This window comes from Dasypus novemcinctus, chromosome 28, assembly GCF_030445035.2.
Source record: "Dasypus novemcinctus isolate mDasNov1 chromosome 28, mDasNov1.1.hap2, whole genome shotgun sequence".
Classification (NCBI taxonomy): Eukaryota; Metazoa; Chordata; class Mammalia; order Cingulata; family Dasypodidae; genus Dasypus; species Dasypus novemcinctus.
The window spans coordinates 36,901,474-36,913,737 of NC_080700.1; the positions used below are offsets into that span (position 1 = coordinate 36,901,474).

The 12,264-nt window shown below is 40.7% G+C and overlaps 1 protein-coding gene across 1 annotated transcript in view; it reads right to left on the reverse strand.

Annotated features, from left to right (window-relative positions):
• The window catches only part of SYNE1 (spectrin repeat containing nuclear envelope protein 1), a 497,459-nt gene that overhangs the window by 202,176 nt on the left and 283,019 nt on the right, over window positions 1-12,264 (reverse strand). Inside the window, exons 72-77 of the mRNA XM_058289685.2 lie at window positions 10,792-10,959; window positions 8,645-8,821; window positions 5,952-6,098; window positions 4,075-4,200; window positions 2,250-2,426; window positions 965-1,230 (exon numbers count right to left, since the gene is read on the reverse strand). Of these exons, the coding sequence (XP_058145668.1) occupies window positions 965-1,230; window positions 2,250-2,426; window positions 4,075-4,200; window positions 5,952-6,098; window positions 8,645-8,821; window positions 10,792-10,959 (1,061 nt within the window). The remainder of the gene's footprint in view (window positions 1-964; window positions 1,231-2,249; window positions 2,427-4,074; window positions 4,201-5,951; window positions 6,099-8,644; window positions 8,822-10,791; window positions 10,960-12,264) is intronic.

Here is a 12,264-nt window from a genome sequence, read left to right on the forward strand (position 1 = left end):
TGGCTACTCGGTTGTGTGCTTAGCAAATGCTGTTCATTTCTCCTGAGAAATCTTTAAAAGTAAGGGTGAAATGCAAAGACTTCTCCTCCCTTTGACCTAGAAACCCAACATGAGAAGGTAGAAGCTCATGGTCTTTTTCATTTACGAATGACCAGTTCTGAACTATGAGGAGCAGTTTTGGGAATCAATATCCTGAGTTCTGCTATAGACAGATGAAGTCTGGGGTGCCGATGGGCCAGCCACTCAGGGGGGCCTGATTGTCAGGCAGAAACATGCTTTTTGCTGATTTTGACTGCATTCACCCCTATTGATAAAATCAGACTAAAAGACCAGTAGGATGTTGAGCATCAAGGAAAAGTACTGTAAACCAATCCAACAATTGCATACAAAAAGCTGTAATAACACTGTAGTTTTAATTGCCACAAGGAAATAAAATTAGTAAAAGAAGTACAGATTTTGACAATTACAGTGGTCAAAATTGTGAGACGTGATGACCACTCAGTGGCGGGGGGGGGGTCCCTATAAATTCACAAAGGTTACAAATGAACTGATTTTGGATTGTTCCCCAATTTCTAGAATATTACAAGACCTAACTTGACTAAATTAGACAGAAAGCACTATTTTACAGAACAGGTAAGAAACCTCAAGAATATACGGGCTGAAGAAAGATTTATTTAGTGAATTCATAGATAATAGTAGACAACTTGAAATAGTCTAGGTATATTCCCTGAGGTCACAGAGGAAAAATCAGGTCATTGTCAAACATTTCTCTTTTACCCACGGGCTAAATGAATACCGAGCTAGGAAAACAATGATTCTGTGTTCATGGGGCAATACTAGGTTCTTATTAAAATCAACAATGATAGGCCATACATGTTGAAAACACAAATTGGATCTTTTTAATTTGTATAGGAAATTTCTGCCTTAACTTTATTTCTGTGACCCGCCGGGGAACTTGTGTTACCTGGCTAAGCTGTCCCACTCTGTAGTGAATTTTTCTAAGAACACTTCAATGACATTCATGCAGCCATGGTAATCTCTTGCTCTCTGGAGATCCTCTTCTCTTTGTAAGCACAGTTCGTTGGACTGACAGCATAAATCTGACCACTGGTCATTTAAATGACTTATCTCTTTGTGCTCAGGAGATTCCTGATTCTTTGTTAACTTGTTCACTTTTTCAGTGATCGCAGTCACTGACGCCTGTTTGGACTGTAGTTTATTGACAAAATCCTAAAGGAAAACAGTAACAAAAAACAATGTGTAAGGAATCCTTCAATTAAATATAGAGGGAGACATAGCTATAGAGGGAGATATTAAATACCTTGATATCAAAACAAGAATGTACAATGGGCCACGAGGGACAAGGAGAAAAATCTAAGAATCACTGCACCTCTTAATGAACACAAATATCCAAGTGAATAAGAATCAAAGGGGACTGTGGTATTCTCCTTTGTTGTGGTACTTTGAAGTGTATAAAGAAAAACTGACAAACAACAGTATAGTCACTACAGAAAAAAGTATCATAGTTGGATACTTTTGAAACAATAGTATCACTACAATATGAAACAATACTATAGTCACTACAGAAAAACGTATCATAGTTAGTAGCTTGCCTTACACTAAGCAACCTTAGTTTTCTGAACATTTTTAGAGTTCAGAAAACTCATTTAAACCCAAATGAGAAAAAGAAATCTAATTTTTGTCACGTCTGCTCTTTTTTCTGCATTTGCAAACAATATTCCAGGAAAATTATACATGGTTCATTATCACAAGGAAATATATATATATATTTTTGTTAAACACCTAGTTTAAATTAATATTGATTAAGTCAATTTATTCAATAATTTTCTATGATATTCTAATCACAAGCTTATAATCCTACAGCATTAGCAATATTATGATGAAAATCAAGAAACAAAATAATAAGGCTCCGTGTTTGTTTAGTGGCAGAGCCTCCTGGCTCTGTAGGCTAAACCACAGCTGCTTTGTTCAGGAGCACAAACTATAGAGTGAATGTCCTCACACTCAGGTTTCCCATTGGAGCTCCAAGGAAATACTTAAAGTTAGCTTTCTGTTTATCTTTCTCTGGTACCAAATGGTGCATGATTTTATTTGATTTCTTAAATAGCTATACTAATATCTAAGGATTGACTGACACTGGTGCATATTGGAAGTGAAATATTGTATACATTTCATCTCTTCTACCATCTTGGTCTCCTTTATCTTCCCAGAAACAAATTAATTCCTACCTTCACTTGGGAAACCATGTTCTGTGCAATATTAAGCTCCAGCTCTGAGTGCCTCCGCTTCATGTTCTGCAGCTGCTGATCAGCATCCTGCAGAGAAATCCAAAGCTCAGCCTTCAAGTGTTTGATCTCTTCCCAGTCTTGAGTTAAGTTCTGAGCCTGGACAAGCCTTTGTTCAATCTTGAGAGGAAAGAGGGTAAAAGTTAGAGCCAATAAAAGCATTTACGTTCATTGAAGCAGTGGTATAACTCTTCACCCATGCAGATGCATACACACCACACACACACACATCATAACAATTCCACAAAAAATTATTTGCTTCACAAAAGAGCAGATTTTCTTTTTGATTTAGGTTATCAGAAGACTTTGAATGTCTAAGCCTTATGCTGTATGACTGTAATCATATTGTGAAACTCTAAGAAGATGTGCTATTAGATTTTTATAGTTTTGTTAGATAGAAAGTTGCCCTAATGATGTCTCACACTGGGCTCTACAGAAGCTGCATTTGTTTGACCAGCTTGTGAATGTCATGTTGGGTTAACTAGAAAAAGACTAGACTTAATTTTCCTCTATTATACATTTGTTGATCCTTCTTATAAAAATGAAGTTATTATTGTTTTGGATATTATTTTTACATGCTTCACTGGTTTTTGAAACTGTTTATCTCAATAAATCATTTCTGTAAAAAAAACTTATGCATTGTATCATCTTTCATAGGATTTATGGCAGATTTTCTTTGATAAATAATTAAAAAGAGGGAAACCTACATTATTTAAGATGTTTTTTTCTTTGAAGGATTCCACTCTCCTGTGAAGTTTTAATCAATTAAGTACCAAAACCAAGTCTTAATTTCCTTTTAAACCCTAATGTGTTGCACTAAAGAACTGAAGGCTGCAGCAGTGAAACCACGGCCCCTACACTGCTAGTCTCTCTGTCATGGATAGACACTGCTAACTCATCACAGCACTTTTCCCACTGAGTCCAAATACAGCTTCAGAATCCTTCTCAACACCCCTCACTTAAAAGTCATTACACCAATGGACTTAGAGAGGTCACAGTGAATGGCATGGTCTTTGCCATTCCTGATTTAAAGCAAGAGTTGGAAATTTCTTCAGTATTTAGCATTACTAAAGAACAAAATTAGAAAGAAGAAAAGAATGAAAATAAATGAGTGAGAAAATAGGAAGATTAAGAAAGAAAGCTAATTTAGGAGGAGAAAGAAGAGGAAAGAGATGTATGTAATGGATAGCAGTAGAATGCCATCAAATGTTTTAATTTCAGTTTAGTGGCATCAGTATCAAAATGTGGTTACTATTCCGTGACTTAGTTGAAATTCGAATATCTGTTTATCTCAACAGTTTTAGGAGCACTAAAGAATAATCCAAGGAGATAGTTTCTTTAAACAGCATATGCAGGCATACCTCATTTTATTGCACTTTGCTTTATTATGTCACAGATACTGATTTTTTTTTCACAAATGGAAGGTTTGTAGCAAGCCTGCATCGAGTGGGTCTATCAGTGCCATTTTTCCAACAGTGTGTGCTCACTTTATGTCTCTGTGTCATATCTTAATTAAGGTATGTTCATGTTATTTTTTTTAAGCTATAATGCTATTGTACACTTAAAAGACTACAGTAGAGTATAAACATAACTTTTATATGCCCTGGGAAACTGAAAGATTCATATGACTTGCTTTAGTGGAATATCCACTTTATGGCAGTGACCTGGAACCAAATCCATAATATCTCTGAGATATGCCTATATATACCTTTCAAAAAAAAAAGAATATATTAAACAGACTAATTAAATGTTGTATTTTAATTTTTACCATTTGCTCTGTTTGTTGAATGTCTTTTGCTGTGGTTTTCACTGAAGAATTTGACAAGTCACACATAGAGCAAAGGAGATCTAAGTAGGTCCTGGCTTGTTCTTGCAAAGTTCTGAAATGTTTGACCTGAAAAAAAGGCAATTGTCAGGGAAAGAGAGATTCACATATCTGTAGCATTTGTAATATTTTGGTGGTATGTCAAAATAATCTTGCTATGCTTAGAATTTTAACCATTGTTGTAAATAGCAGTTATTCTCAGAAGGGAATTCAAAGCACACTAGAGGGATTCATCTGGCCACCACGGACTCCTCATCATAGTCAAAGCCATCTGCATCCCCTGGCAGAGGGCAAAATCCAAGAAACTTCTACAATCTTTCCAGATTTCTCTGCGCAAATTCTAGCTCATTTTCCATTTCAGAGAAAGAATCAATACCCTACTTCGGCCTGCTCCTTCCTACATGGCTTTGCATATTTTGAAGATGCAAATGAAAAGGTAGAATGCCTGTGGAGGCCTCATTGGAGTGAGGTTAAAGGAGAGGGTTGGGTTTATTCTTTTCTAATGAAGAAGCAGAGTCAACACCATGGGTCTTTCCTTCCCTTTTCCTGGTTCAAGGAGAGTCCTGTTTCATTTCTCTTGGTCCTACTGTTTATAAGGTTCAGTATGTGTACATTAGTGAACCATTTCATGACTTAAATATTGTTAAATCGACGAACCCAGAATGCAGAATTTGCAAGATGAATTAGCTGGACACATTCTCTATGTGGGCCTAAGGAACAAGGACATTTTGATTTCAGTTTGGGGTAGAAAAAACTATTTAATATCTGGCAGTGATAACGTTTACAATCAAATTCCTCTGAAATTTTTTTCCATGGTGTTAACACTGCTTAGAAAAGCTGATGGGCACATAAGCCTGTTTAATATCCCTCACTGTTTCTGATTAAGTGTCAGCATTAAGCAGGTGAATGTCAAACAGTTTCCTTTCACATAATAACAGCATTCATTTATCATTCATTCAATAAATATTTATTGGGAAGCAGACTTGGCCCAGTGGATAGGGCGTCCGTCTACCACATGGGAGGTCCGCAGTTCAAATCCCAGGTCTCCTTGACCAGTGTGGAGCTGGCCCATGTGCTGATGCGCACAAGGAGTGCCCTGCCACGCAGGGGTGTCCCCCACGTAGGGGAGTCCCACGCACAAGGAGTGCACCCCGTAAGGAAAGCCACCCAGCACGAAAGAAAGTGCAGCCTGCCCAGGAGTGAGTGGCACTGCACACACAGAGAGCTGACACAGCAACATGACACAACAAAAAGAAACACAGATTCCCATGCCGCTGACAACAACAGAAGCGGACAAAAGAACACACAGCAAATAAACACAGAGAACAGACAACTGGGGAGGAGGGGGGGAGAAACAAATAAAAATAAATAAATAAATCTAAAAAAATATTTACTAAACACCTTCTTCGTGCCAAAAGAAAAAAGAAAAAAAAGTGGTAGAAACTAGTATTGCTTCTCTGTTTATTTACAGATCATCTTCATTTGCGGTATAATATTTGAATTTCATCATAACTTTCAGAAGGCAGGGTACTTATCATCATCACCTTACATTTGAGGAAACTGAGGCACAGAGAAACCAAGGAACTTAAGCATTGGAGTTTCTGATTCATCTGATTTCAGTGCCAGCTCTCTCTGTCCCTTGGGATTCCATTTGTCTACCTGGCTAGAATGTGAGCCCAACCACAGCCAAGTTCAGACCTCGTTTACACCTTTACATGCCCAGGTGACAGCAGAGTTTGGCACATAGTAGGTGCTTAATAGGCTTTCATTGGATTTCTGAACGAATCACAGGTGTGACAGAGGCTGCCAGGGTCTCCTACCTGCTTCACAGCTTCCGCCCTGCTGAGAGGTGGAGGAGGGCTCGGCTTTAGATCTGGCTGAACGGCAGAGAGCCAGGCCTGGCACTGCTGCAGGGTGTCTTGCCGGCTCACATGCTTCTGAAGTTCATGTTCCAAACTCTGGTACACCTAAGACAGAACCATCATGCTGAGTTTGCAAGAGCGATTTAAAATCTCCACAATGTATTGGAATTAGGTGAGCACTTTGATGAGTCCACTTAAGTTGACACCCCTCCCACCCCCATCCGGCGTCTCCCAACACCATACACGTGTCTAAGGAGGTTACACCCACCCAGGACAGGAGGGCACCATGCCATGTCTGGGGTGGTTAGGCCAGGTAATTGTATCCAGTTGTCTGATCAAGCAAGCCCTGGGCTAATTGTAATAGAAGAGCATTTATGGACTTTAGTCACCAGTGACTTTACTGCAGAGATAGCTGATGACATCTCCATCAATCAAGGAGGTTGACGCTTTATCCAATCAGTTGAATGCTTTAAAAGGGGAAGTGATTTCAGCATTCGGAGAGAATTTCCCAGCTTGTCTTTGGACAACCAATGTCTCCCTGAACTCATCAAGGACCTTCACTGGACTTTCACCGGAGCCCTGGTTTGCAGCCTGCCTGAGAAACTTGGACTTGTGCATCCCCACAGTCATGTGAGAGACTCTTATAAAATCTCATACTATTCACAGATATCTCTTGTTGATTCTGCTGATTCTGACTAATACAATGCCCACCCCTGGTGAGTCACAACTCACAGTGCAACCACCTGATTTGGGGAAGAGAATGTGGGCAGGTTGACGTAACTGCAGAAAGGTGTTGGAATTCATACAGTCATCAGTGTAGTTTATCAAACATAAATCAAGAGGGTTTTGCAGAGCTTTTCCCCATATGGTATAAATAGTGTACTCTTTGCTTAACATAAAAACTAAAAGTAAATTATAAGACATATCCCATGAAAAGATAACCAATCTCTCTCTAACATGATCCTTCTACCTTAGAGGGAGGGCTAAATTGGACTTAACCTGTAATCTAGATGGCTGGAGCATCTGATGGCCTCATTTCATCTTAGAAGCTATGTTCCAGAGTGAAAATAATCCAAAATAATCCATACATTTTTGGATATGTCTATTCACTTAATCAATCCACTACCAGTCAATTTCCATTTTTATCCATAAAGACATCATGAAAAACTATTGTGTCTCCCCAAAATCAAGATGAAATATGCCTATGATTTTACCTAATTGAACTATTAAATCGAAAACAAACCGAAAGAACAAAAAAGGAAATTATATTAGTCTGGTATTTTTTTTCATTTTCGGGGCAACAGAAGTAATAATTGAATTCGGCTTGTCTCTGTCATTTGTGAAATTCATCATTTTCTCTGATACAGGCCCATCTCTTTTTCATTCTAATAATAAGAAATAAAAAAGGTGTTTTGTTCCATTACCATAAACGTGTGCACACTTAAATTACAGGGTTCCACTTACCGTGTTTAGAATTTATCTGCTTTTTAAAATTGTATTTTTTAATTCTGCATTTGTCTTTCCAATGTTTATAAAAAAATCCAGGCTGCATGTCTAATGCATAGGAAATGTCCACTCTCAGGCCTATATTCAGTAAACCTCTGTGGATGAGGGAGTGAACAAGGAGCCCTGGGCAGTATACCATCCTTCCACTTAGCTCTCCATCATCCTTCCTTTGTCATCACTTGCAATTACTTGTGAGATTCTTTATTTTTTTTTAAATTAATTAGTTTATTTTTTACGAGGTACCAGGGATTGAACCTGAGACTCCATGTACGCAAAGCAGGCACTCAACCACTGAGCTACACCCGCTCCCCATGTTAGACTCTTATATCCGTCTTGAAGGCAAATTCTCCAAATCAAGGGACTCAATGAATGTCACCTAGCATTTGTTTTCTATTATTATCACAAGGAAGCCAGCCCCTTCCCCTCGCATCACTTGCAAATCACCACCAGCTCAGACTGGCTGGTCCCAAGAGTAATAGAAATACCTGCAAGAACTCCTCTGCAGGCTTATAAAAACTTCCTGCGTGTCATTTAAAAATTCTAGAATAAGGAAATGGCAATTCACTTATTTTACTAAGCTTGGGTTCAAAAAGCAATTCTTATCCCACCTCAACATATTTCTATAACATTAATGATTCCATTTTAGGGGGCGTACATCTATACTAGAACTCTAAACTGGTGCTAACTCCTTTTCTCAATTCCTAGATGAATGCAACATATTGAATTAGGGTCGAACCTAAGCTGCAGAGAGCTAAAAAAGACAATAATCCCTGTGAAAATTACAGACTAGACCTAATAAATTTGCTGTTACAGAATAAATGGCAAATGAGAAGGAAGTACTATTGGTATGCACATAAAAACAAATGACTTCCCTGGTTGATTCATTTTCACAGCCAACTCAGGGACTAAAAGGATTGGAGAAAGCGGAATATCTGAAATTGCCTGCTTAGTCACATCTATGAAATGTGTGCGATGTATTAGCTCTGCATTCACTTAGAGACTGTGAGAGCTCTGCTATTTCCTCTCTGGACACACGCCAAAACCACCCCAAGTTTAGGCATCAGTCCCAGTTTTAAACACCTTTAGATTCCGCAGCCTTTCTCCATGCCTAACAGCCTCCCTGTCCAGCCACAGGCAGCACTTACCCTCTGCGCTGTACTGCAGATGGCAGAGTAACTATCCCTCGTGCCCTGCAGGTGAGCGTGGACGTTCTGCTTCAGTCTAGCTTGAAAGCGGTCTGCACACTGATGCACCAACTTGTCCCCTTTAAGTTGCAGGTCGCTCAGACGGTCTTCGAAGCCGGCGATCTCTTCCATCATTGCCTAAGACAAGGAAAGAAACACAGAGTTCTGACAGTTCCAGTTTTAGCTTTCGAGCCTCCCCTACACCAAACAGAAAGCTTTAAAGATCAATAATTTCACTGCGTGATACTCTGCAGTTTTTGGAACGAGTTTTGCAAGTGGTCTCAGTTAAATATTAGTAAGGGAAAAAAACCACACACACAAATGTATCTTATCAGGGAGTATTCTCTAGTGGAAAGAGTTCATGAGACAGAGATATTGAGTTCCACTGGGAACCATAAAGTAACCTTTGAGACTGGAGAGCATTCGGGGCTGGTTTCATTTAGAGAGATATCTGCTCCACGATAGGATTATCAGTGACGAGGCCCTCTCTACGTCATTCAGTTCTATAAACTACAATTCTGGTAAGAGAGTTATCTAAAATAATCTGGTTATCATTCAATCTAATTGACCTAATAATTAATGTATCTAAGATTCTAATGTCTAATTCATATAACCATCTAATTTTTAAGTATTAACTTACTTAATATTAATTATCAACATCTAATTTCCATATGACAACATTCTATTAATACAAATTCACGGCTTGCCATTTATTCAGCACCTGCTATATTCCAGGAACCATAATGAAAACCTGATAAATGTGTATTATTATTGTTTGCAGACGAAGAGACTGAAGGTCAGAGAGGTCATATAACATGCTCCAGGTCACACAGCTCATGAAGGGTAGACACCAGGGGGAGGAACAGGTTCTCCAGACTCCAGCTCATGCCCCTCTACCACGTGTGTTCTCTACTGAGCATTCCCTGTGGGTCACTTGCAGAGGAGACACCGACTTTCTCAAACCAGGGTTTTTTTTTTTTTTAAGTACTGGGCGGCGGGGATTGAACCCGGGACCTCATATACAGGAAGCTGGCGTTCAACCACTGAGCCACATCGGCATCCCTGAGTTTGTTTTTTCATCTGTTTGCTTGCTGTTTGGCTTTTTGTTTTCAGGAGGCAACGGGAACCGAACTTGGGACCTCCCACATGGGAAGCAGGTGCTCAACCACTCAAGCCACCTCCTCAAACCAGGTGTTAATGTCGTTACTGCCCGTCAATGTTAAAGGCAAGTGATGTTGTCCTTCTCAGGGTTCCCCAAGTTGGCCCATCTAAGGAGAACTCAGGGGGTCCCTCGGCAGCCCGGGCCCCCCGCCTTTTCCAGCGGGGCTGGGTCAGCAGTTATCATATACCACCCGGCTTCTGGTTGGAGGAGAAACACCACATCACCACGTCATTAATGGGAAGAACCCCGGGTCGGTATCTCCTCAACGCCCAGCAGAATGCGCCATGTAGCTGCTTTTCTATTCAGACTTGTTACACTAAATCACCTACAGGTAGGAATACCGAAGCCCAGAGAGGTTAAGTGGCTTTCCTAAAAGCACACTGCCCGATCCTGACCAAGCCATGACTAAAATCCAGGTTCCCACTAAGGCCATCAATCAGTTGGGCCGTAAAACTGTGGCCATCTGACATCTCTCCGCCGGTACATAGAGTGACTGAAAACTCACATGAATAAAGATAAGAACCCCTCACATCAGCAATGTACTTGGCAGTTTAAGAAATGCTTTCCCAAACACTGTATCACTTGTGATCAGGAGATGGAACTGGTCTCATTTGCCCTTTGCAGAGAAGGAAAAGAAAACCCAGGCAGGCTAAGGCCCCTCGGCTGGGAAGGTTTTCAGGTCACTTGTCTTCTATCTTCAGCTGCACTCCTCTACAGGAGAACACTCTTTCTTTAATAAATTACTCCATAAAGATTCAACTCTACAATAACACGATGAACTGGGGGTGGGGAAAATGCTACAATGTGTTTGGGAGTTGATTCCACTGAATGTTGAACTTGACTGTGCTCAGCTGTCAGATGATCTTGAGCTTCAATTGCTATAATCCACAGATGTATCATGCCTGCGTGCACCCCACCCCCACCCCGCCGCCCCGCCGCGGGATACCTTGTGGCGGGCCAGTTGCTGGGTGATGGTCTCCAGGCTGCTCAGTTCCATGAGGTCAGGGGCCACCAGCCGGCCTGACATCTGCAGCAGCCACTTCTCCACTTCCTGCAGCTCACTGTTATAATCTTCATGGTCCTTGACTTTGGCCTCGAGACGCAAGACGTGCTCCTGGCAAAGCAGGTGTCCGTTAGGGGCGGCTTTCAAGACGGAAACCCACGCCAAACTGTGTCACCTTCCACCAGGCCCCGTGCAATGTGCAGGGTAGGTGGAATTATCTCAACAAATGACCAGGAATGAAAAGAATAGATCAAAAGTCACTGTGCCATTTCAAATGCCCATCTGAATAAAACGGAAAACTCCACCGCAGGTCAGCTCTTTTTTTTTTTTTTTTTTTTTTTAGTATTTACCTTTATTTCACGTATGCAATTACATACTCATTAGTGAACAAAATTGGAATGCAACCAAATATACAAATACCGTATGAAGCATTATCAAATAAAATAACTGGCACTAGTGTTATAAGCATATTAACGGACCTGGTGAAGAAAAGTGATGGAAGGAGACTGCAGCCCATGACATTTTTCTTTTTGTCAAAAGAAAATGCTCAGGAGCACCATAATGGCAATACTTAAAAGAAACAGATAAGATGGAACATTTCAACTACTATCATTGAGGTTAACCTGCTTCATTTTAGTCAATTCCACAGGAAGTTAATAATACAGGCAGTATTTTGGCCAACTTCTGCTTCTGTTAGCTAAGCATCTTCCATAAACAAAAGCAAAGGTAGGGAAGTGGACTTGGCCCAATGGATAGGGCGTCCGCCTACCACATGGGAGGTCCACGGTTCAAACCCCGGGCCTCCTTGATCCGTGTGGAGCTGGCCCATGCACAGTGCTGATGCACGCAAGGAGTGCCCTGCCATGCAGGGGTGTCCCCTGTGTAGGGGAGCCCCACACGCATGGAGTGCGCCCCATAAGGAGAGCCGCCCAGCACGAAAGAAAGTGCAGCCTGCCCAGGAATGGCGCCGCACACACGGAGAGCTGACACAATAAGGTGACACCACAAAAAGAAACACAGATTCCTGGTGCTGCTGATAAGGACAGAAGCGGTCACAGAAGAACACACAACGAATGGACAAAGAGAACAGACAATGGGGGCGGGGGAGGGGAGAGAAATAAATAAAAAACAAATCTTTAAAAAAAAAAAACAAGGATAAATAGGGCCAGCTGTCTGTAGAATCCCCCCCTTCTGTACTTGTACAAACTCTGCACCATGCTTTGATTTCATGATTAGGGAAGAAAAGCATGTATTTAAAAACTGAGGTTATGTAAAGTTATTCGCTAAAGCCTGAGTGGGTCTTCGGTAGGCTAATACTTTTTCAGCATTGTTACTAACCACATTCATGTCTATCTATCTACTGCATTTTTCTACCTAATCCGAGATGGCTACAGAGGACAATTCGGAAAATACAGG